The following is a 27,229-nucleotide window of genomic DNA, read 5'->3' on the forward strand; positions in this document are numbered from 1 at the left end:
CAACAGCACTGCATGAGTAGTAAGGATACTACCCTCTCCCAAATACTTCTTTCCAATGCTTGCTGTTACTGAAGACATCAGCAACAGGGAATGTAAGCCTTTGTTTTACAACAGAGGTAAAGAATTTTATCTGCTAGGAAGAACTGCCAATTTTGCTAACGTGTGTATCCAGTCTCACAATATTTAAATATTGTATGCAGGATGATAGTATAATGGAGGCAAAACATCGTTTCTTATACCACTTAATTCAATGAGACTAAAAATCTAATTACTTTAAACTTAGGTCAAAATCACAAAAATTAGAGTATTTTATTAGCAGAAGAAAAATACAATAATAAAAAATACAAATAATAATTAAATAGTGGCCGAAAAACTGAACTATCCTCTAGCAGAGAACCTAGGTTTTGTTCCTAGCTCCCACATGGAAACTAATAACAGTCCACAACTCTAGTTTCGGGTTATCTTATAACCTTTCCTGACTTGATAGACACTAGTTATTTATGCACCCATCTCGACAAATACTTGTGCTCATAAAATACAAACAAATTTATTAAACAATGTAACTAAGAGGGACTTACATAGATCGAATCTACATGGGAAGTAGAAAAAGACAAGATCTCCTGAGTAAATTGGGAACATGGGGACCTTGTGGGAGGGTTGAAAGGGGGAGGGGAGAGTCCAGGAGGGGAGCAGAGAAAAATGTAGAGCTCAATAAAAATCTATTAAAAAACAAAAAAACAAAAAACAATGTAACTGTATAATTTGAATCTGAAACATCTAAAATCCTGTGTTTGTGTTTGCATATATATATATATATCTTATATATACTTGAGTTTTCATTTGGTATGACTCATTGCAATAAATAGTTGAGATTCGACTAAATAGGAAGATAGAATATTCATAGGACAATATCATATAGTCAGAGTAGAATACTGCAGAGAAGCCAGAGAAAGATAGAATCCTGACAAATAGATAAATGAGCTAATTCATAATTTGATGAAATCTAAGTTCTGAATGAAAATAATTTTAAGTTTGGTACTTTCAAAAGGTACAGATAAATGAAGAGATATACATCTACTAAAAATGAGAAGGAAAAGAAGAAAAGCCTATAGGAAATGGAAACTCCTGAATACTACAGTATGTAAGTCCAATTTCATGCTTTGGTGGAGGGTATGTACAAAATTAACTACATCTATATATACTTTGTTCATTATCCTAGAGATATCTGAAAAAGGTAGATCTGTATTAGGAAATGCTATACAAATAATTTAAAGGTTGATGTGGGATTATCCTCTGTGTGCTATGAATATGTTTTATTACCACTTGTTAATAAAGAATCTGCTTTAGGCCTGTGGCAGGGCAAAATAAAGCTAGGTGAGAAAACTAAACTGAATGCTGGGAGAAAGAAGGGAGAGTCATGGAGACGCCATGTAGCTACCAAAGGAGACAGAGGCCCTACACCTTTATCAGTAAACCACAAGCCTATATAAAATAATAGAAATGGGTTCATTTAAGATGTAAGAGCTAGCTGGAAATATGTATGAGCTAACTGGCCAAGCATTTTTGTAATAAATATAGTTTCTGTGTGCTTATTTCGGGTCTGGGTGACCTGGAAATGAACAAACAGCCTCCACCTATAAGTGGTTTTGTCTTAGTTAGGGTTTTATTTCTGTGAAGAGACAATGTGACCCTCAGCGCCACTTTCTTCCACGTTTCTACTAGGGAATCTGCTTTTTTAACCAGAACTCCCAAAGTCTGCATTCCTCCAAACAAAAACATGGTCAGGCTTGTCACAGCAACACCCCACTCCTAGTACCAACTCCTGTCTTAGTTGGGGTTTTATTGCTATGAAGAGACACAACGATCACAGCAGCTCTTATTAAGGAAAACATTTAATTGTGGCTGGCTTACAGTTCAGATACTTAGTCCATTATCATAGTGTCAGAAAGCATGGCAGCATGCAGGCAGACATGGGGCTGGGGAAATTTTTGAGAGTTTTGGACCCACACACAATAGGATGAAACAGTGACCCACTAGGCCTAACTTAAACATTTGAGATCTCAAACATCTCTCCCAGTGACACACTTTCTCCAACAAAGCCACACCTACTAAAACAAGGTCATACCTCCATATCGTGCCACTCCCTATGACCAAGCATTCAAACACATAAGTCTAGGGTTCCCAATTCTATTCAAAACACCACAGAATTTTACTTACATAAGTGAATTTCTACTTTAATTATTATCTATATGTATTGTGGATTTAAAAGATTTAAGTAGAATATTTACTCATTTGGACATAATCAAATAAACATCCACCTAATTATTAAAATCTGTAGTTAATGCATTGTTATATAACTTTCTCAATTAGTCTTCTGCAATCTCAACACAGAAATGTATAGAAAGAGACTGCTTTTTTGTTTCCCGACTACTCAGATGTGAATAATCACACAGAAATTATATTAATTACAACATTGTTTGGCCAATGACTCAGTCATATTTATAGTTAACTCTTACATCTTAAAATAACCAATTTCTATTAATCTGTGCATCATCACTAGGCTGTGGCCCACTGGTAAGGTTCTGACTGGTGACTGGAGTCTTTCTCCTTCCATAGCTATATGGCGTCCCTTTGACTCTGTCTACTTTCTCTCTATCTCTGTTCCGATTTCCTTCTTGCCATCACTCTATTAAGCCATTGACCAAAACTACATCTTTAATACCCAATGATAATAATGCATATTCATAGCATATAGAGGGGAATCCCATATCATCTTCCCTTTTGTTTCTAAATAAAAAGGAAGTTTTAACTTTAACATAGTAAAATTTCATATAATGAAACAGTTATCAAGCAAGAATTATAGTTACAATATTCTGTCCATTTACATTTGTTAAATTAAGGAAAATATTCTATTATCTATTCTATCTTTGTGAGTCTAAAGTTTTATATCTAATTTATCTTTTAACATAACTGAGGAAAACTATAACTATCTCCTACAACTCTTCAAAGACCCCAGAAGGATATAATATTACCTAGGTTACTAGGAAGTCCATTATGAGCAACTTCTAAAACTCTAGAATTGACAGAGATATCTCACTACCTGGACAATCACTGAAAGTTCTTCCATAACATTGGGGCATCCATCTTCAGCCAACAGACCCATAATATCTGGCAGACTTTTCCATGAAGCAGAAAATTTGAAAGACTGTTTCACCTCTATTGTCAGTTTGTCAGTCACTTTCTTCTATATCTGCAGGACATCTGGCAGACTCTTTCAAGAAATAAGAACCCTGAAGGACTGTCTCACCTTTAGGCAACAGTAGCAGTCATTTTTCTGTAGGTTCTGCATGTCCAGTTCATACATCCTACTATCAAGCAGTCCAGGCAAGAGCAGTTTCTTGCCCAAATAGCTAACAAACTCCATAATGAGCTTTTTTGATGCCCATCATCCTCTTGAAGTAGATTGGTGCTGCCAGGAACAGTTGTGTCTCATTGTCATGAAAAGTCCTAAGTTCTTAAAAACATTTTAAATGTCATATTCTGTTAGTCTTTGATAGGTTTGAAGAATACCTATACACCTTAAATAAATCTCTGCACATCTAGAAAACCTAACTAACATTACTACAAGCTTGACTATTACAGATGACTATCTATTAATATGTTTCTTAATTATACATTACATTTTAAATGAGCTGCACAAACGCAATACCTTAATCAAGAGAAGAAATATACATATAACAAAATTGACCTTAAATTTTTTATCAATAAACCATGATTCATATCAATGCAAAGTATTCATCTGTATAGCATATTCTCCTTTAAATATAAACAAACATCTATATACAATCATTTAGGTAATTTGGGCATTGTTCTCTAGACTATGTCCTGCTGATGGGGCACTGTTAATCAGGTTTTCATGGAATATCCTGTATTGTCGGTCCATCTCAGCCAGCAGTCCTAAAGCTGTCATGGATGTTGGACCATCTGGGTCATTTCTTCAGTGGGTCTTATTTGATCAAGCCATATAAGACAGTAAGGAATCCACAGCTTTCTATCATCTGTGGGAATAAGAGCAGAACCTCTTTTGCAAAGCAACATATCCTTAGACCCAAATTTTAATGTCAAAATATCTTTAGAATATATAGGTTGGTTTAGCTTAGCAGCCAGTACAATGAAATATCTCACTGTAATTAACTCATTCACAGTCAAAAATTTCAAAGAAATTACAATAATATACAAAATCCAGACTCTCTGTGTATTTGCCATCTTTTTTTTTACTTTTCCATTCAAAAAATTTACACTTCCTCCCCTCCTCCCATTCCCCTTCTGTTCCCCCACTCCCCCTCCTCCCTCCCCTTCCTTCCTTAAGAGAGGGCAGGGAACCCTGTCCTGTGGGAAGCCCAAGCCCCGCCACGCACATCCAGTCCTAGGAAGCTTTGCATCCAAATAGACAAATAGACTTGGATCCCAAAAAGCCAGTACATGCAGTAGAAACAAGTTCCAGTGCCTTTATCAATGGCTTCTCAGTCAGCCCCCCATTTTTAGCCACATTCAGAGAGTCTGGTTTGTTTGCATGCTCATTCAGTCCAGGTCCAGCTGGATTTGGTGAGCTCCCATTAGAACAGGCACACTGTCTCAGTGGTGGACCAACCCCTCACGGTCCTGACTTCCTTGCTCATCTTCTCCCTCCTTCTGCTCTTCAACTGGACCTTGGGGGCTCAGTCTGTTGCTCTGATGAGGGACTTTGTCTCTATCTCCCTCTATCTTTACATGGCCTAGTCTTTTTTACTCCTTTAATCTATGGCTCTGTACTCTGTCTCTTTAAATACCTTGTTTAATTTTTAAAAACCATCTTTTATAACTGTTTATACCTCTCTCTCTCTCTCTCTGTCTGTCTCTCTGTCTGTCTCTCTCTGTCTCTCTGTCTCTGTCTCTCTCTCTCTCTCTCTCAAGCCTACATACATTTAAAAACACACTGTGACCTATTCAGAGGTTTATTTCTTTCTAATCTATCTTTATTGCATATCTGTAATCATTTTCTGCCCAGGAGTGCTTTTAAAATGATAAGCAGCTTGGTCACAGCAGCCCTGGATGCTTTACCTCTCTCAGCCTTTTCATATGGCAGAGATATCTTTACCACCAGCTCTGGTACTTCCAGGTGGGAGCTATGCTCACCACCTCAACTCTGGTAAGCAGTTTGCCCATGTTGTCATCAAGTTAATTGCAGCATGCTGTCCACAAACCCCATCCAAGTGCTCTTCCTCCTGAAAGAACCGGAGCTGTTTGTGCAACTTGCATGAACCAGGAAGCCTTCTGAAAGGAGTCACACAGTTTCTGCCACAACCAGTGAGTCAGGAAACCTTCTTTTAAAGGAATCATGCCTCTGCTTGCTTCTAGAAAAAAGAGCCCACCTGAGAAAATACAGCTACCATGAAGCCATGCTTAACTCTGTTTTTTATGTTTAGAATTCCTTCTCAAGTTCTCTCAGGTTTTATGTGGATGTAGTCCACCCATGTTGGTATGCCATGTAGTCGGCTCATGTTGGTGTGCCATTTTGTAAACAGAGACTGCTTGTTCATTCCAGACTGCCTGAGACTGGAATAGTGACACAGAAACTATATTAATTGCAACATTGTTTGGTCAATGACTCAGGCATACTTCTAGATAACTTTTACATTTTAAACTAACCCATTTCTACTAATCTGTGTATCACCACTAGGCTGCACCCCATCAGTAAGGTTCTGGCTTGTGACTGGTGTCTTTCTCCTTTGGTAGCTACATGGCATCTCTTTGACTCTGCCTCCTTTCTATCTATATCTCTGTTCAGATTTCTGGCCTGACTTTACTCTACTAAGCCATTGACCAAAACAGCTTCTTTAATAACCAATGTTAATAAAACATACTCATAGCATACAGAGGGGGATCCCACATTAGGAATGAGGTCAATCAAAAACCACTCTAAGTGCAAAATTATCAAATGCTAAAAGCTATATACTGAATTGCCCTTATTATATAATACATTATTTTAAGACTCAATCATAATCTCTAGTTCTGGAAAATAAAACCTGCTAGTCCATAAACTGTTACCATGTCCATGATTGTTTATAAATGGACTTTAGAGAGATTTTTCTCCCTGTCTTCCCTCCCATGGTACCCACATTATCGTTTTCAAATTGGCAGCAGGCTCGTTGAAATTGTCCTAGTAACTGTCAAAGTGATGCCCTTCCTTCAGGATGAAGGGTGCCAAATGGAATGGTCAGAGTCTTCAAGAACTGCAGTATTCTTTTTCTCCTTTTTCTGTGAAAGGATATTTCCTTTCTGTGTAGGGAGGGATTCATGAAGCTACAAGCATTGTATATACCACATAACTATATGCATATTATGTTTAAATCTGTAACATTTAAGATGAATTAATTTAAAAAAATTAATACCAATTTTAAGTTAATCAGCTTATTAAATAATATTCCCTTTGAGGGACCAGTAAGATGGTCCAGTATCCTTGCCACCAAAGTTTGTGACCTGAGTTCAGTCTCTGGGGCAAACTGCAAGTTGATCACTGACCTCCACATGCATGTCATGGCTTTCTTTCTCTCTCTCTCTCTCTCTCTCTCTCTCTCTCTCTCTCTCCCTCCCTCCTTTCTCTCTCTCTGTCACACACACACTCACACACATACACACACATGCATGCATGCACAAACCAACAAAATAAGGACAAAATATATTTAACCTATCACTACGAACACTGAACATCTGTTTCATTGATTGCCATGGCCCTAGTAGCTATTGTCATTCTTCTTTTCTGTTTTCTTCAGCAATCTCTCATGTATTATTTGAGATACAATATTATATCTTATTTTCTCCATCATATTTTGTACAAGAGCAGATGCCTCATGTCCACATTAACAAACTTCATAAAGTAAAAGTAAAATAGTTAGCATTTTGAAGTAGAAGAACACAACGTGCCAGTTGACAATCCCTGGGTCATATGTGGGCCCTGCATTCATTGGCCTCGAATTTATAGAGATTTTTAACAATCTGAGTCAATCCTCGAGAAGTAAGAATATGAAGAGAGAGTCTAGTGCTTTCTTAGAAAATGAGAGAATGTGCAATAAGCGATCTGTTTCTCCCGCAGCAGCTATTGGCTAGAGCTAAACATGCATACCAAGCCTATTTTATTTGTAATATTGCCTGGGTGCCTCAGGAATTTGTGTTTGTGAAGATACCCTTTAAAAACTAGAAGGCAATGGAATCAATGAAATGTGTTTGAAAGGCAGACTACAGGTTGTACTGATTCTCGTCCAATCTCTTTATCAGCATTTTTAAATCTATGAAGTTATATGGAGTTTGACATAGTCTTTAAATTAATGCGGCATTTAAATTTCAGGACAAGTCAATTTGTTTCTTATCAAGAAATTACCTTTAGGTTCTAGTTACATACATTTCTTTTGAAGCATGCATTTCTCTCCAATTCAGAAGTTGTCTTTGAATAAAGCCTAATTAAGTTTATTTTCTAAACTATCAAGTGTTCTTATGCACCCCAGGATAATTAATTTAAAATAAGACATTCATTTGGAATGGACTTTCATGAAAACTGAAGGAAACTGTTACCCAAATGCTTACAAACGATATTCCTATATTCATCATATGATTTGAAACATCTGCTCTTTAAGTGGACCTAAAACATTTTTCCTTCCTCTCTCCTTTCTTTTTAGGTACGTCTCAGCCATCTGGTCAAGCATGTCAAAAAATTGTAAAAGATTTTGAAAAGGACATAAAGGGACACACTTCGGCGGCTGTGTTTCATCAGACTGGAGCATTGGGGAAATCGAAGGCAAATGGAGATGAGCATATATCTGTTTCCAGAAGTGGGAAACAGAATTCCTCTTTTCTCCCCAAAGATGAGAAACAACCTCCATCTGACAGCAAAATACACAAGAGGATGGAGAATGATGACCCTCCTCTGGCCATCTCTCATCCACCAGAGGAAGTCTTACCAATGGCCATGTTTAATGACTGTGAAAAATCATTATCAGGCAAAATTACAACACAGGATATTCCAAACACAGTAGAAGCCTTTGAGCCAACAAAAGACAAATTTATTACAGCAGTCAAATGTGGGGCTTTCAATGTACAAGTGGAAACCACAGAAAGCATTTTCTGTAAAACAGGAGCACAGGTTCCCGTGAAAAAGCGATGCCCAACATGTCACCAGCGTTATTCTGTTCAAGTACAGAGAGGCTCCAGATCTCAGGGCCACTTCCCTAAACACAGTACTGTGTTAGCAAAAGGGTTAAAACGTAAGGTTCCATCTGCATGCAAAGGAGAGGTTTCAAGAAGTGATATCCCGTCAATAAGCATAAGCATTGTAGGTAAAGAAATAATGGTTGAATATGTAAGTAAACAAAAGACCATATTCATCAATTTATCTCATCCTAAAAGCATAGGGAAATCGGCAAAATACAGGAAAAGGTCCTTGAATCGCACTAAAAATGAACCTTGTCAGTCTCCTTCAGAGTCTGCCATAAATCTTCCTGAAAACTGCAGGCTTGAAAACCAGAACCAGAGTTCAGACGGTTTGCATGATGCTCCCTGGAGTGTGAATACTGCCCAGAAAACGAATTCAGACAAAATTGTGGTTTCTCCAAGCTCACCTCTCAGGAGAGAGAAAAAGAAACTCAACACACAGCCTCTTCCCCCAGATGATTCTGAAGACAGGGATTGTGCCACATCTCAGCAGAAGGTCTTTCAAATTATTCTAGACAATCCCCCAAAGCAACATTTCTTCACAGCTGACTCTTGTCTTCCTACCTCATCTGAAATCTTAAGGACCACAAGTTTAAATAATACGGATTTAAGTGAAAGGTCTTTTGGGGATTCTAGAGATGCGGATAAAGAGAGGAAAAACAGCTCTGATGTCAGGGAAAATATCACCTCAGATTCCCAAGAACAGCCATGCACAGCAGAAACAAATGATCCCCTAAGTACTACGGGTGCTGGAATTCCCATTAAGGATGCCTCAGACTCTGAATTTTGTTCTTTGACTTTCCTGACCATGCAGCTCTTGGGAAAAGAAGCAACCGGCATCAGCTGCAGAGGCGATAGAACTCGACCAGCAGAAGGCTGTGCTAACTCAAATTCTATATCTTTCCCTGTCAGTGAACACATTTTGAACCCTTCTCCTTTGCTCAGTTCATCTCACTGGGTCACCAGACATTCAGAACTTGTAGAGACACCCGAGAACATAGTTTCCTTTAGCCAATATGATGGAGTTGAGACAGAGGAGGAGAAAGTACATGGTGATATGACTTTCAGAGACATTAATGAGGCTATGTTACATAGAGACTCTTCTGCAAACACACCGCAATTGCAAATGAAGAGCACACAGTATCCAATTGCCAGGCTTGCATCCTGCAGCCGCCTAACTTCGAAGAGCCCATGTCATGGCAATATACACAGCTCTGTGGAATGGGATCAAACAGAGAGCTGTACAAATCATGTAGAGATGACAGCCCTCAGCAGAACAGAAATGCCAGCCATGGCCTCCAAAACTGGTGAATTAGAGCAGAAAGTCACTCCTCAAAATTGCAGCGAAGGCACAGTTGATTCTAATGGCCCCGTGGGAATAAGAAACCCTAGCGAGCCAGCAGGGTACCTGGAAAATGGTGAAGATGACAACTATCAGGCACCAACAGTGGTAAAGGGTACATGCCGCAGGGATTTTGAAGACCTAACTGGTGAGAATCAGAACGAAATCTGTTCTCAAATGGACTTGCCACCAGACTCCATTGAGTCTGCCTGTACAGGACGTGCTACAGAAAAGCTGTTTCTTATTGATAAGACACTAAGCAGTGAGACAGCTCCAAATAATAATGGAGGTGACAAAAGTCTTGGGCTGAACGACTTCCAACAGGAGCCAGCAGAGTGCCAAAAAACTGCATCAAGCGGAAACCCTGAAGAAAGTGAGAACAAACGTGACCCCACAGAAGCTTCCTCTCTCCCTGTGGATGTATTGCTGTTGCGACAGAAGGCTCTGAAAGGTACAGTGGGTTAAATAGGATGTTAAGCTTTTATGATCATTATGTGTGTGAGCCCAGGATGGTCTTGGGTGAAATACATTTTACTGCTTGGGATCTTTTTCTTATTGGCAAGATGTGTTAAGTATTTTTGACTTACACAAACACAGGCAAGAATATATCAGCCTGTCTCTTCTCAATAAATCAACCCTACCCATAAGTAGTATGTATAGAAGTTGCTATAGCTGTAGCTTATTATAAAATAAAAAGTGTTCTCTTTAAAAGATCAATATATTGGCAAATCGATTTTCTTTAAAATGTTAGCCTGTGCCTCTCATAAATAATCTATGATTTCTTCCAGCCTTGCAAGGTAAGCATGTTTGAATGGGAGGAATATGCTTGTAATAAAATGTGATTTTAACCTTGCTATAGTGTTGCATGGAGAGGGTCATTCATGTCCCTAGGGCCATATGGAATAGTCATTAAAGCAAGGGACAAAAACCAGAGACAGCCTTAACTAATCCTAACTGAACCACCCGTTGGACCTTTAACTCCAGCAGCCTTTGACCTTTGTTTTGTGTTAGCTGGTCTTGCTCAAACAATTGATACAATGCAGGCTCGTCTGAGACCTCAAAACGGCTAAGATGGAAGCTTTGTCCTAAGTACATAACGCTGTCTGTCTGGTTTCAATCTTGGTACAGCAAAACACCATTTTGGTCACTTCATAAAAGGTCCTTGTGCTTCTCAATGTGTCCAAATTATTTGATACTTAATGTTAGCATTATTCCATAGCGTAAATTAAAAATGCATATTGAATAAGTAAAAACTGTCTCTCAAATTGCAGCTAGCATACCGAATATGCTCAGAAACGAGATTGAGAATGGAGAAACTTATGAAATATAGCATCTTTCCTGTTCCTCTATTCTCTCTAAGATTTTAATGGAATAACTTAAAAGCAGGAGCAAAATTAATTACTCAAAAGTTTTTGAAATTTTAGGCATAAAAATATAATACAAGAAGCATTATATATTGCATGTGTTGCCATAAAATATGAAATTTGATTCATAAAAAAATAATCATCTAAAAACAATATAAAACTTATAAAAACTGTACATTTTTCTACTTTTTATAAAGCCCCAATGCAAAATCTGCTGATCCCAGTGACTGTTTGCCATGACCTGTATAACTCCAAATACCAGGCAGACACATAAATTCCAAGATTTGTTCACTTGAAGGAGGTTCCCTTGGGCTCCTAGTTTTAGAGCTTAGAAAAAAAATTCAAGATTTGTGTCAGTGCATAGTTATTTTAGAACTGCAAGGGAACCTATAGTACTTATGCCTCCTGGAGGAGATACATGCACATCTGGATGAATATCCCCCACAAGCTGTTTTCCTATCCCCAGAAGTGTGTTGTTCCCTCTACTGCCTCTCCCAACACTGCATACAATTAAAAATTCAAATAGGAACCCAATCAAGTGAGATTACTCTCAATAAACTGAAATTGTCCTCATTGGTGAACAATGGCAACCACTGTTTCCTGCATTTCTACAGTTCATCCAAAGTCTGTCCCACAATCTTTTTACTCTTTTTCTCTTGGTAAATGAGTTTCAGGCACAGCTGACCTATTTGAACTTCTTAACCCTTGATCCACCATGCTCCTTCAGGCCCTTAACATGGGGTGCTTATCCTATTTGGACCAGTCTTTGTCCATATAGCAACAGGTTCATTCTTAGCTTGTCTCCTTATGTTTTCTTTCTCACATAGTAATCACAGTAAGAACTCAGAAACAAAATATACATATGTGTATGTGTGTGTATGTATTACAGACATACACACACATATGCAGGGCAGGTCATGCATTTTCTACCAGTTTGATTATGTGAGAAGATTCTAAAGGGAAACAAACACAAAATTATAAAAACTCATTTTTTTTCTAGGAGCCGAATAAATAAAAAGTCAAGTTTTCAAATCTATGTTGCTTGGCTTTTGTATAGTATTAAAAAGTAAAATTTTAAACAATGAATTAACTTTCTAGATCTTATGTTGATGTGATTGAGGTTTTCTTTTAAATCCTTTTCAGCTTAAATGCATTGTGATAATTTATTGGTAATATTGTTCACCTAATAATTCAATTTCTTTGCCTGTGATCACAGAAAGCAATACTTTGGGACTAAATAAATCTTAATTTGTATCTTTGTTTCTCTCTCCAACTTAGCAAGTGGAACATGAAGGATCTGAATGATATTTTGGTCTGTGTTTCAAAGACTATTTCATGTCCTATCTTGAAGGTGTGTCTCACTTTGATATTCAATATGTTTTATTCTAGACCAGAATTTGGAAAACAATAACCCCCGAAAGCTATCACAAGAATTGGCTCTAAGAGGTGAAAGAGCCAGTGATGGTTCCCAGGAAGAAGCAATAGACCAGTGGGCCAGGAGGAGGCAGCAATTCAAGGATGGCAAGAGATGCAGCTCGGTTGGGGGTAGTTCTGTCATCAGCAACTTCACAGAAGGCTCCAGTGAGTAGCAACCTGCGTTCCTAAGCAACAACAAAGGCCACTCACTGTCTTAATTAAATTCCTTTCCCTTCATCTCTAAGATATAGATTCTGGTTTTTGAACATGGTGATGTGGTGATTATATGTTTTTTTAATGAATGATACTTCTTAAAATAATCAGCTCTTTGTTACACATTAAGGAATTTCTACATGGTAAATGACCTTCAGAATACACCTGCAACAACCTGCTTAGGCTTCCTTTCTCTTTAAATACTAAAGTAGCTAGCTATGGGATTGTTTATTGAGTTAAATTGGTGTTCTACTTTCTTTAAAAAAAATACATTTGTATTATAAAATATGCATAAAATAAAAAGGTAAAATCAATATCGTTGATTATATGAAAAATGTCTCCTCATTTTAATATCTCTTAAATGAAGTGTCTTAGAACAGATCTGCGTTTTTGTGAAATAGAGCTTCTTGAGGCTATAGTGTGTTACTTAACCAGCATTCTACCTCAGCCTTACAAACAATGGCAGTGAGAACGGATGGTAAGCTATTACTGATGAAAACTGACTAAAGTAAAACACGAGCCGACACATGGGGGCAGGAAATGTAGATGCTACAACTACGCTGGATGTGATATTACAGCTGTTGATATTAAATTAGACTTGGCTTACTAATAGGGATGTGCTGTTTGCAAATTACAAAAGCAAAGTGCTTTTGGAAAACATCCATACCTAAACCTCGGTGCACTGCGATTTTCTTAGAAGGAAGAAAACAGAAACAGAACCTTGTTGTGTTACAGAAAATGTCATTATGAAAAGACAGTGGTGAGAAAGCGAGGCACAAGCTGACAGAAGGACACAAGTGTCATCACAGGCAGGGGTGCTGTTCATTTCCCAGAATGAAACAGGAGCCTGACAAAAACTAAGGTTTGGAAGAAGTCATATATCTGTGGGGAAAGATTATAAGTAATGTGAAAAATCGAATGCTATGATCTTTCCAGCACAAAACTTTATATTCATGTGATCACAAAGAACGAAATTCAATGCTTTATTTTGTTGTGAGGGTTTTTATTCTTGTCCATTGAGCTGTACCTAACTCTCCAGGTCTTTCTTTATGTTGGGCGGCAAGGAACTACAACTGGAACTGGATCATTTATACGCTGCATACACTGCTGTCTTTGACACTTCCAATCTTCCCTGCTGTTCATATACACTTGAAATACCTACCCAAGAACGCACAGCTTTTATTAGACTCCCAAGGCTCTGCTCCTACCACATGACTAATTTGTTTTAATGTTCATTTTCTTCCACAATATGCTCCACTTTTACTTTATCAACTGTTTTATTTATATACTATGAGATCTTGTACATGTTTTTAAATACATTGTTAATACGTTTCATTGATTTTCCTCACCATTTTAACAAGATTTATTAGTTTCCCTTCTTTAATAAAAGCCTAAGAACTTTTTCAAGAAAAATCGTGTAGAAAGAAAAACTGATTTATTATGTATCTTAAAGTATTTTTGCCCTCTTAACTTTTAGTGACAATTGGATATTGAATTCTAGACTCAAAGCATGTAAGAAACTGGGTCATTGCCCTACTAACAGCAGTACCAGAGAAGAATTTCCGTTCAATATGATTTTCATGACTTCTGTCATTAATCCTATTTTGTTTCATGTACATTAAGGATTTTTCTCATCATCCTTATTATTCTTTTTGACTTCTCGTATGAATATCAGAATGTGTTTTTTAAATATATTGTCATGCTTGGCCCCAGGAGCTCACTGGGATTTGCTCACTCATAACTGTCTTCAGCTCATAGATTCTCAGCTGTTCGTCTGCTTTCATTACTTTCTCTTTTTGTCTCTGTCTTACTGGCATTATTTCTAATGGACATTTAACTTTCGGATCCATTCCCTGCACACATTAACAGCTTCTTTCTACAATGTTTCCCCTCATCTGTCTTTGCCACAGTCTATGACAATCTAATGCTCTGTTTTCTTATATGTGTGTAATTCAGCACACATATAAGTCCTTCTTGGGTTTTTGCCTATTGTTTTAAAATTTTAATCTCTTTTTTTTTTTGCAACTCTCATTCTTTGGGGATTATTTGGTTGGGAGCTTGGTCTTTGAAGTAGGGTCTCTGTCACATGGGAATCATTGGAGAGGGTAGAAAAAGGGGAGAGAAAAGGAAGGAAGTGGATAAAAATTTGTAGCTCAATAAAAACAATAAAAAATATATATAAAGCAGGGTCTCTCTCTATAGCTTTGACTGTCCTATACTTCCTGTGTAGATCTGGCTTGCTGAAAACTCACAGAGATCTTCTTGCCTCTGCCTTGGCAGTGTTGGGATTGAAGGTGTGCACCACCAAGTCTGGCAACTGTATTTTAATTTTTTATAAACTAACTTTACTTTTTGGATGACTCTCATTTTAATGCCTTTGAGAATATTAACTTTTTTGTATAAAATGTTAAACTTATTTTTGATAAGCTACTAACTACTTCTGCTAATACACATTTCACATTGGCTGAGTTTGTTGTCTCTCTTTGGGTTTCAGTTGGATATTAATTATTTGGCACATTACCTCCAATTGGGCAAACTATGTGGGCAATGAAACATCGTGAATTGATTCTGCTTCATCCACTACAATGACTCTCCTATTGCAGTGACTTGTTTAGCTCTGGCCCAGGAGATTCCATTTCCTACTGTGTCTCCTGTCCTTAATAGCAAACATTTTGCATTTCCAGATTAGGCATAGATATTGCTGCTGCTTGTATCATGGTGGGCCTCAAAGTGGGGGTACTGTATTCATGAAATTACCTTGTAGTTTCTGATGGTACCCCAAATTATCACTGTCTTGTTTATACCTTGGGTCTCTCTAGTTCTTGTCTTTTCACATTTTCGACCTTCTTGGTGATATTCATATAATCCTGTACCAAAACACTCAAATATAGTCAATGCTGAGATTTCAAATCATAATTTACAGACTGTATCTGAGTATCAGGTGATACATAGCTCGTGGCATAATGTGAATTCTTCTCCTGTTTATAAACTCATTTATACATCTCACAACACACTACACAGAGAGAAGGTGGGGGACAGATTATCCTTTCTCAAACACTTATCTGGACTTCTAAACACCTCATACTTTTATTGTGCACAGAGTTCAGATATAAATTCTGCTTCTAAATATGTGGAACTGAACATCCAGTGTTTCTAATCTAAACCCTGCAGAAATTAGGAGATAATTACACTCATGTTGTATAGCGTTTCTATCAAAATGAGAGGCTATAGTCTGTGCCTACTCCACTCTCTTGAAATCATCACAGAAAATACCTTTCATTTGCTTCTATGGGATCCTTTTCTATGCTTCTAATGCTTTTTCTCTAGCACAAGAGTCTCTCCTCTTTGACCTATGTCAAGGGGCTCTCTGGCTTTTTGTTAGATTTGGTTGGTAGTAATATCAAGAGACTACTGATGTGAATTAGGTCCAAACATTATTGCTCCTGGTCTTTCTGTGTGGGAGGGCATGGGTGCTCTCTCTCTCTCTCTCTCTCTCTCTCTCTCTCTCTCTCTCTCTCTCTCTCTCTGTGTGTGTGTGTGTGTGTGTGTGTGTGTGTGTGTGTGTAATGTTCCTATACAGTAACCCACACCATACTGCGTTCTGTGATGTTAAATTCTTGGAACTGATATTACCCACTTGTTTTTGTCCTTAGGTAAGCTATTATCAATTCAAATTTAGCATACTTGGTTTCCTTAAAGCCTGTCCAAATTTTGTGAATGTTCTAATTATCTTTAAGTTACCCATTAGAGGGCACCATCTTTTTCTGCCATAATCTTATAGTAGACCAGCAGTTCACATTCTGATGCTGTTGTAAACCACCTATAAATAAGCCAGTTCTGGGTTATTATGCCTATAAGGATAAGTAATACCCCCCAACATAGCCTTTAAAGTTACTCAGAATTAGAGGGACAAAGTTGAAATTTATTGGAATTTGAAAATTTTTAAGATTTTTCAATGTGAGATCTTGGTTATAATAGGTAAGAGTTATGAATTAGTGGTTTAGAGGAAACAGGAATACCAGTATAAAGAATTTTAATGGTAAAAAGAGTCCAAAGAAATATATTGTCTGATGTTGGTTTCTCTTGAATTGTCAGGCTATTTTGGCTTATTTCATTTCATTGGTTTGATGTTTTTCTTTTATAATAACTTCACTTATTCTTTGAGATTAAAAGATAATTACATCATTTTCCTCTTTACCTTTCCACCCTCCTGACCACTGATATACTCGTTGCTGATAGTTATTCTCCTTGCTCCTTTTTTCTTGTTGATGTATACTACTCCTTGCTCTCTTTCAAATTCATGGCCTCTTTTTCAATTGTCTGTTTTCACATGGCCATGTATATATTTCTACACATAGATACTCTTCCTACACAACTTGCTCAGTGTGATGTTGCATGTGTTTTCAGGGCTACCTGTCAGTAATGAAATAAGCAATTGGTGTACTCTTCCCCAGTCAGCATTCCTTAGTTCTCTGTAGTTCTTTGTGAAGGGCTGAGTCCTCCTGGGCGTTCCTCCATCTCTATAGCATGTCTATTGTTGTCCTTGTTCAGCTCACATCTAGGCAGTCATGTTGGTGAGACTTTGAGTGTAGCTTCTGACATTCCTAGAAAACACAATCTCACAGACAGCTTCTTGATTTTTCAAACTTTTACAATATGCTCACCCCATTTTCTGCAAAGTTCCCTGGGCACTTTTAGGTGCAGGAGTGTTTTATAGATGGGATTGGGCTGAATAGCTCTACATTTGAATGACCATGGTCTTCTGTGATGGTCTCTGTTTTTAAGAAAGAGAAGTTTCCTTGATGAAGGGCAAGGATTACCATCATTATCATCATCATCATCATCATCATCATCATCATCATCATCATCATCATCATCATTTTCATCATCATTTATGCCCCAGAAATGCTTAAACATGCGTGGGCAGCCCGTTTATGATGGTTCTCCAGTTGTTCCTATCCTGGGCAGTCCTAGATGCTTGTGTTATTGTCATACCCTGATGGAGGAAGGTCATTGGCTAAGTAATAAAGAAACTGCTTGGCCTCATAGGTTAAAACATAGGTGGGAGGAGTAAACAGAACAGAATGCTGGGAGGAAGAGGAAGTGAGTTCAGACTCGACAGCTCTGCTCTCTGGAGCAGAGATGCCATGCTCCCCTCTCCCGGGCAGACGCGATAGCTCTGCTCTCTGAGATGCAAGCGATGAAGCAAGCCGCCAAGTCAGACATGCTGAATCTTTCCTGGTAAGACCGGTGCTACACAGTTTATTAGAGATGGGTTGATCAGGATATCAGAATTAGCCAGTAAGGGCTAGAGTGAATGGGCCAAGCAGTGTTTAAAAGAATACAGTGTCCATGTAATTATTTTGAGGCAAAAGCTAGCAGGCGGCTGGGGTGCTGGGGACGCAGCCCCGCCGCTCCTATTACTACAATACCCAAAATTCCACGGTCTTTTTTTCTGCTCTCTATCCAGCGTTTTGGGGACCATATGTTCGTTGTCTTTTCCTGTGCACTCCTCCAAGCAATGCTGGTATCTGACGTTGTTCACTCTCATAACATGACAGAAGTATCTCAAGCGTCATTGCTGTATCCTGTAGTTTACTTCCTTCTGTAGATGGAAATGTTTCTTAATGTTAAAAGGACTATACTTTTCAATAAATATAAGGACAAATATTAAGAATGTAGTTAGGATTATATTGGTTTAGTAAAGTGGTGGTTGTAGGTTCTCCTCCAAGATCCATGTCTGAGTAGCAGGATATATTTTCAGTCCTGGGCATAGTTTCCTTCCTGTCAGGTGGGTGTGATTAGAGACCTGTTGGTTACCACCCAGGCATATGTGACACTACTGCACCTTATATTATCATACCATCCAGGTCATGATTGTGATTCATAAGCATTCAGAAGTCTCACATCTGTGAAAGACTATTGCTTGCTTTCCTCCTTAGGAAGCTTTCATGGACCTTTCTGTAACCATTCAGGTCAGTTCCAGTTCTGAGATCTGTGTCTGAAGCAGGCGTCTGAAACACTAGAGTTTAACCTGTCAACCCTGAGAAGCAGCAAAGGGTAATAGCAATAGTCTATAATATTTGGGGGATCTCCTGGACAAACTTAACCAACAATTCAAAGGAGTGCTTTCACATTTTGGTGTTAGGGTTTTGCTTAGGTTGTTTGGGATCTCAGATTGAGTCTGGTTCTTTCTAGGACATTGTGTCCTTCTGTGACTTGACGTTATTGCAAGGTTTTTTCATTTTAGTGGCAAATTCTTCCATTCTACAGCTCATAGGCAGTCATGTCTGCTTTACACTTCATGAAATAAGAAAAAACAACACATGTGTTGGAGTCATCTTGTGGTGGTTCACAAAACCAGCTGTAAATGGTTTCTACATCACTGCTCAGTGATACTGGCCATGGTGGGAATATTTATACAATGAAAACTGGAAAGCTCAGCATATCAGAGAATTTTTTTTTATTTGGAAAGCTATTTAAAACATTTACCAATACTCCACTTGAAATAATACAAGATCAGCTAATGTAACGCTAATGTAAATTCAAATTTAATGCCCAAACATAATAATTTTAACTAAACAATGATTGTCCCCTCTTTGGAGTAAGCTTTGTTTTGAATGAAAACTTATCCTAACAATTTTGTTCAAGGTAGCATGAGAACAAGAGTCTTCCACTTCTCTTTCAGCTGATCCAAGCCACAGACATATTGAAAGCATGCTATAGTTATTGAGAAATTCTTCAGTACAGCCTGCAGTTCAGCCAGCGCAGCTTGGGCTAGTATTGTTTAATGTGTGGTTTGCATGCTTTTCTCATGTGTAGACTCAGCTCATGCTACTAATATATGATGTAAAACCTGACAGCTTTATTGAGCATCATTACAGCTGGCATTTTCACTCTGTTAAGCTCGCTCATCTCTGACTTCCTATGTGATAACTGGAAAAGACATTAAGAATGACATGTTTATGTGTGTTGACACAATTGATCAATCCACCTGACTGTGGGCAATGCTGACTAAGGTGTACGAGGTAAAAACTTGAAGGTTAGTAATGGAAGTGGTAAGGAAATGGGGCTCTGATGTTTTATAATCTTTAATGGCTCCTGTATCACAATCAGATGTGACAGAAATTTGGATTTAATCATGTTATAATACTTCATAACATTTCTCATTCTTCACTCAGTTAATAAAATTATTATAGAACTGTACTTTTAAGATGATAGTTGCCATTGAGAAAAAAATTAGGAAGAAATAAGAGAGAGAGAATGGTGGAGGGAGGGAGGGAGGGAAGGAAGAAAAGAAGGAAGGAAGGAAGGAAGGAAGGAAGGAAGGAAGGAAAAAAGGAAGGAAGGGAAGAGAGGGACGGAATGAAAGGAGGAAGATAAAAGAGAGGAAGCAAGGGAATTAATTCTAATTTCTAATAATAAAAGCTGAGAGGACTGGAGAGTATTTGAGAGGTTAAGAGCTATTGCAAAAGATCCATGTTTATTCCAATCACCCATTAGATGTTTCAAAACCATATGGAATTCCCCAGGCTCCCCTGCCCTCTTCCAACTTCTCTGGGCACCAGACATGTACATGTTGCACACACATACATGCATATAAAGGTCATACACATAAAGTAAAATAAAAATCTATCTAATATAAAATGAAATATCTAAAAACTTTTAATAGCAAGGCCTAGGGATGGTGATGTGCCTACTTGATGCCAGGTTCTATACTAAACCACTTACCATGTGCTTTCTCGTTGGCATTCCCTGTAAAATTATGAGTTATGTTCTGTATTTAAACCTCATTGTGCTAATCAGGGCCTCATGCAGAGGATAAGGGATGGTTCCAAAGTCATGCAGCTACACATAATTAGCCTTAGAACTGAATTTCAACTATAGACAGTTCTAACCAAAACATATATTATTATGAGAACAAAACTTCAAATGAAAAGAAAAGAACATACCTGTATTTTTCTGATAAAGAAAGAGTTAAGACACAATTTCACTAATATCAAAACATTTAATAACTCATGTTTGAAATGCTCATTTATTAAGTGTTTAATCTAGCAAACCTAATTTGGTAGCAACCTTTTTCTGACAAAGAGTTATTTGGACTAGCCTGCTTAGACCATGGTTCAACGTGGAGCAGATGCTGAGCCCTCGAGCAGCTATAAATTTTTAGCAGGTGTGTGGCTTGCTGCTTCACTGACGTTTAACACCAATTTTATGTCTGCGCTTATGTAAGGGTATGTTCATTAGCTCTGTCTTGCTAACTGAGTGACTACAGAGCTACTCATCCACAGAATCACATCTGTTGGTAAGTAAGTGAGCTGTTTGATCATCCTCATACATATTGATAAAAGCAAAGATCCACATAAAGCCCTGCCCTCAGACCCTCACATCCCAAGGAAGGACTGCACATCCGATACAGGCATTTACTGCTGAAGGGAAAAACAGTGTCGATAAACCAGTTGTCCAGGAAATCTGTGTGAGCTATGTCAATGAACATTTATGAACTGAATTTTTGAGGTACAGAATACAGAAAATGTACCTAAAACTTTAGAAAGTCCTATTACAGCTGAAAACAAAGCTTTAATTTAGCCTTAGAGCTCAGAAAGCCATTATTGTAAAACTTTTGGTTTACTTTTCCTGTCCCAATCAAATGTTACACTTAGATTTACTTAAAACAATTTAAAGGGTTTTAAAACATGCTATTTGGAAGAAAGTATCATATTCTGAATACATTTATTTAAGATTTCTTACTTTAGGGGACTTTAGAGTATTTGTAAAAATATTATAAGGTATCTGGAGATAGGGTCCAAATGTAAAAGCAAAATCCTGTTAGGATGGATATCTATTTAACCTATTTTAATTCTATATGATTCTATACACTCTTTGTAGTGCACCTACATTCTGACTGGGACCTCCCTAGAACAGATGTGGTATTTTTACACTTTGGGTTTTATATTAATACTCAAAAGGTGTCAAATTTGTCATTTAAACTTAAATTGTTATGACAAAAGTGCTTCCCTCCCCCTGTGTATCCACTTCCTCTTCCTCACCTGATTCTCTGAATGGATTATAGTGATATACTTCCTAGATATGCCTCTGTTTACAGCTAGCTGCTCTGGTTTTCTCTGAACCCTTGCACCACACCACGACCCCTGTCTCATTCATCATTCTATCCCCAATGTACACAAAATTGCTCCTGGTTCAAAAGAGGAGAGCATTTATTTCAAATCAATTCAGCGAGTGAGCAAATGTGCCTGAAACCACCCAAGCCGTCAAATGTCTAGTGCAGTCTCACATAAGATAAGTAAATGGAAAAGTTTGAAATCTATTGTTTCAAATAGATTGTCCTCTGGGTCAGGACAATGACTAATAATTATTCTTTTAAGTCTAGTACTAAGAAAGCAAAAGTGGAGATGAACAAGAACCATGAAGAATGATTCTCCAAAGGGAAAACTCAGAGATCAGAAGACCAATAGTTGTCTAGGGAGGTGGGAAAGGGGCTAACTTATCTACCTAACCCATAGCAGAAGTCTAAGTTGTATTGAGGGGAATAAGAGATTTCACCCAGAGACTTTCTGAGAAAGGTGTGGGAACTACTACTGTGTATGAGTAAAACCAGAGAAGGAAGTAAGGTGTTCTATTATGCTTTAAGGACGATTGCTGCAGCATTTACCTATAATCCCAGGACTTAGTCCCAGGATTTGGAGAGATGAGTCAGGAGGAACAGGACATTGGGAGGTCAGCCTGTGCTTTCTGTCTTACAAAACAGAGAGAGTGGTTGTGTTCTTTATACCTCCGACTCCTAATGCTATTTAAGAATGCAAATAAATACTGTAGTTTTCTTGAAATTAATGTTTGATGCTGAAGTGTGATTTTTCAACCCTGTCTGCATGAAAAACTAAAAGGCTTGGAGGAGGGTTTTTCTCAGGTTTGAACCTCCTAACCAGAGCACAAAGAAAAAAGGAAGGTAATGTGGAACGACAAGCTCATTTCTTTTATGGACACAACTTTCCACAGGATCCAAGAAATGCCTACACACAGAGAAAGCACTAAGCATCTATAGATCTAATAGATGAAACTATTCCTGTAAACCCATGGTAAGATTTCTAGAAATACACTTACTACTGTCTCTTCTAGCACAAAGAGAGGGACATGATTTTTTTACTTGACGATCTTTTTCCTTGTACATGGAATTTTGGTGGGTTTTTTAATTTTTTTTTACAACTTTATTTCATGCACATTGGTATAACGATGTCAGATTCTCTTGAACTGGAGCTACAGACAGCTGTGAGCTGCCATGTGGGTGCTGGGAATTGAACCCGGGTCCTCTGGAGGAGCAGTCAGTGCTCTTAACCACTGAGCCATCTCGCCAGCCCCTACATGGAATTTTGAAATGGATCCTTAAAGTTAATTTCCTATTCTTACCTGGTTTCAATCTGACCTCCAAACAGTAATATATTGTTTTTCAAGGCAAGCATTTTTCTTTGACTAACGTATTTCCATACTTTATCCACTTCCCAGACTCCCACAACACAGACTCTGAAGCAATATTTGTATTTTTTAAGATTCATTTTATTTAAGTGTGTGTGTGTGTGTGTGTGTGTGTGTGTGTGTGTGCATGCATGTCGGTACAATGCATGTGAAGGCCAGCAGAGGGTGAAATATTCCAGAAGCTAAAGTTACAGTCAGATGTGAGCCACTAGATGTAGGTGCTGGGAACTGAACTTGCATGCTTCTAATTGCTAGCCCTTCTCTACAGCCATAGGAATATTTATTTTGCTATGATATTTTAAGAATATGTAAATTATTCCCAAGAGAAATGTGCAGCAAACTTAGCTGCTTATATCTCAGGATGCTGTTCTTTATTTAAAGGGACCTCGCCTCCCTATCCACATCTGCAAGCTTTTTTACCTTGTCCGCGAGAGCACTGAATCTTCTTTCTTGCCAAGCTATAACTTGATTTCTCAACTTTTCTATTCCTCAGCTACTTCAGATGATGCTCATTCTGTGGATTTTGGCTTTCAAGTTGATATTGAAGAGAAAGGATTCTACACAGAGAATTTTCATTCAACAGCATGGGTTTTCCGGGGTGATGATGGGAACCCTGAAGACAGCCCCAGGTGTCTTAGTAAAAAGCCAAGACCAGTAGCTGGTAAGGACTTTCGGTTACAGCAAGATGCATATGACTTAGAAAACTGAGAGCCACTGAGTACTGAAGAATATGGGAACTTGACATGAGTTTAAAAATCTAAAATTATTAAATGGAAACTATTTTAAAAGCTATTCCTGAAAAAATATGCTATCAGGTGTGGTGGTTTAAAAGAAAATGTCTCCCAAAGAAAGCGGCACTATTAAGAGTTGTGGCTTTTTTGGAGTGTGTGTGGCTTTACTGGAGGAACTATGTTACTGCAGAGGCAGGCTTTGGGGTCTCATATATGCTCCAGTGACACCCAGTGTCTCAGACCACTTCCCATTGTTTGCAAGCTGTAGAACTCAGCTACCTCTCCAGTACCATGTCTATCTGCATGCCACCATGTCCCACCATGATAATAACGGACTGAACCTCTGAAATTGTAAGCCACCATCTCAATTAAATGTTTCCATTTATAAGTGTTGCCATGGTTATGGTATCTCTTCATGGCAATAGATAGAAATCCTAACTAAGATGGAAGACTCAATTGTCCTGGCTGGTTTTGTGTGTCAACTTGACACAAGCTAGAGAATCTGAGAGGAAGGAGCCTCACTTGAGGAAAAGCCTCATTGAGAGTCAGTTATCATGGGGAGGGCCCAACCCACTGTGGGTGGTGCCGTCTTTGGGCTGGTGGTCCTGGGTTCTATAAGAAAACAGCCTGAGCAAACCATGAGAAACAAGCCAGTAAGCAGCAACCCTCCATGGCCTCTGTATCAGCTCCTGTCTCCAGGATCCTGCCCTGTTTGAGTTCCTGTCCTGACTTCCTTCATTGGTGAACAGCAATGTGGAAGTGTAAGCTAAATAAACTCTATCCTTCCAATTTCATTTTTGATCATGGTATTTCATCAATAGAAATCCTAGCTAAGACAACAATGATTAACATGCCAGCATGAATGGGGAAAATCCCATATGGCCTCTACTCCTAGATGAAAAGTTACAGGTAATCAGTGGATGCTGAGAGAGGGAAACATCAATACTCTTCAGAGACAAGCCTAATGATAGGTCATATAATTCCAAATAGATAGACCTAAGCATTTATGTTTATGAACAGCACTAGAGGACTGAGTCCATCATATTATATTTCTAAATTTGTATGTGTATGTGTAACATTAATAATAAGAGAATAAGAGGCCATGAATTTGAGACGGAGTTGGGGAGGGATGGGGACACCTAGAGTGAAAGAGAGGAAGGGGGGAAATTATGTAAATATATATCATACAAAAGTCTCACAAATCAAAAAAGAGCTTTTTCTTCAGAATAGTAACTCCAGATTTGGAGAAAATAGATAATTGAAATTGAGGATAATGGTATATACCCAAGATTCTGCATGCAGGAAGTGGAAGCCAGGTTGTAACCAGAGAAATGACTCAGTAGAGTGCACACTGTTCTTCAGAGGACTGCAGTGAGGTTGCCAGCACGCATGTCAGATAGCTCACATATAACTCCTCACGCAGGGTACTCAAAAGCCTCTGACCTCCATAGGCACCTATACACATGCATATACCCCACCCAAATACACAGGAATACACAATTTAAAAGTAGTAAAAATAATTTTTATTAAAAAGAAACCAAAATCAGCCTTGATTTCATGGTGAGTATAAGTTCATCTTGGGGTCCATAAAAATTGCCTCAAAAAAGAACATTAAATGTGACAAATTTATAGCAAGTTTTCTTTTGAGAAGGAAATAAGATAAATCAGAAAAGCTACAAGATCAATGATGATGATCCAAGAGTAATCTTAAAAAATTAAGGTTTCTATGTATAATTTTTATTTGAGTTTGTAGTATAATAGAAGAACCCCAGATTTAAAGTAGGAGCCTCATGGCCAGGAATCTATCAAACTCACTGATGGAGATCAGGCACCTACTATGGACTTGTCTCGTCTTAGAAAGGCAATTCATGGTGTTGAATGAATGGATAAGACACTGTAAGTAGAGTAAGTAAGAAATACTGTGGAGTGAGTATTGAGTAACGCCAGCCATGTTACTATAAGAAGATACTCATTGATATTTTTATCCATGATTTAAAGCATTATAAAACTTGAAATTATGGACACAAAAATGAAATTGAATTTTTTATATATCTTCTCTATTTCTATCTCTTGGCTATTTCATTTTGTGCAGAATAGTAAGTATATTCACATAAATATATTTGTATATTCATGTGTAAATTTTACACAATTTAATTACATAATACACTTAATAAAGGAGCAAATATTTTTGACTAACTTTTTCCTCTAGAATCTGCTACATCACTTACTTATGCTGGGATGTACACATCTTCTTGACTGAGTAGCACTGGGAGATCAAAAAATTAATGTAGACATTTGGAAAGTGAGCCACAGGCAAATGGACAGTTTTTAAGTAAAACATTTTAACTACCTCATAATATTTTTGAAATACTATAATGATAATCTACATGTGTTAAAAAGGAAAATAGATTTTAGACTTATAAATAAAGCTCAATCCTTAATTTCCTAGTTCTGAGTTGGAAAATAGTCAAACCAAGGTGTCTCTTCCTGCAAAGCTACATTGCTGTAGCAACCTTAAAGATGTAGGATGTTTTGGTGTGTGAGTTTCATTATTTTTATAGAAATATTTGCTCTTTATTTGTATTTTTCAGGCCAACAATATGATGCCAAGAAAGTATTGTCTAGAGGGATAAATTACTTGACGATACATCCACAGTCTGTGAAACAACAATGACATTCATTTGTAGCTCCTCAGCAGCTGTGTGGCACTTATAGATTATTCACCAGATAGTGCCACGGGAAAGGAAAAACTATAAATCTTAAAATATGAGAAAATTGTCTTCAGAATGGGAGAGGAACACGCTACCAACATGTTGATTTTGTTCTCCCACAGGAGAGTTCTACAGATGAGCTCACCGTTTAAAGACTTTATGGAAATGTTTATCCTTCTATACATGTTGTTGACATTCAGTTTGCTTGATTGAAAAACCTAAACCACAGAAACACGACCTTGAAAGCGATAGCTATTTTAATAATCTCATGAAATAGAAAAATAAAACAATAAATGTGATTTGATTTGAATCAGCACATAAAAATCTTCCATTAATCAAATATGTGCTGGGTAAATCGATCTGTCAAAAGCAGAAGAGAGCATCAAGAGAGTAACCTAGAGGGAACAAGAAACCTTGAAAAGTAGAGATATTAGAAATTATTGTTACAACAGTCAGAAATGGATTTCTGCTTTTCTTTTTCTGCTGATTAGCTAGCAGCCTATCTCAGAGTGTTGAAATATTAATTCCTAAGTCCCTGAATTTCCCAGTTCTGCCTCTTAAATTATGAGATCCAATAAGACACTGTCCAAATAGTTAATGCCAAGAGAGAATTCCCTTAATGAGTAACAAACTCCCAGAAACACAGAGCATTGCAGAACACAGAACTTCAGAACCAGAATCCATAGAACACCTTCTCGGCTATATTGTTATGATTTT

General features: G+C 37.8%; 1 protein-coding gene across 1 annotated transcript in view; it reads left to right on the forward strand.

Moving 5' to 3' along the window:
• LOC121433387 overlaps window positions 1-27,229 on the forward strand; it is a 135,019-nt gene that overhangs the window by 16,109 nt on the left and 91,681 nt on the right. Inside the window, exons 3-5 of the mRNA XM_041631752.1 lie at window positions 7,713-10,037; window positions 12,340-12,531; window positions 23,564-23,731. Of these exons, the coding sequence (XP_041487686.1) occupies window positions 7,713-10,037; window positions 12,340-12,531; window positions 23,564-23,731 (2,685 nt within the window). The remainder of the gene's footprint in view (window positions 1-7,712; window positions 10,038-12,339; window positions 12,532-23,563; window positions 23,732-27,229) is intronic.

The sequence above is a fragment of the Microtus oregoni genome, unplaced genomic scaffold, assembly GCF_018167655.1.
Source record: "Microtus oregoni isolate MIOR12 unplaced genomic scaffold, Mior012 000038F_ref0000394, whole genome shotgun sequence".
In the NCBI taxonomy this organism is placed as follows: Eukaryota; Metazoa; Chordata; class Mammalia; order Rodentia; family Cricetidae; genus Microtus; species Microtus oregoni.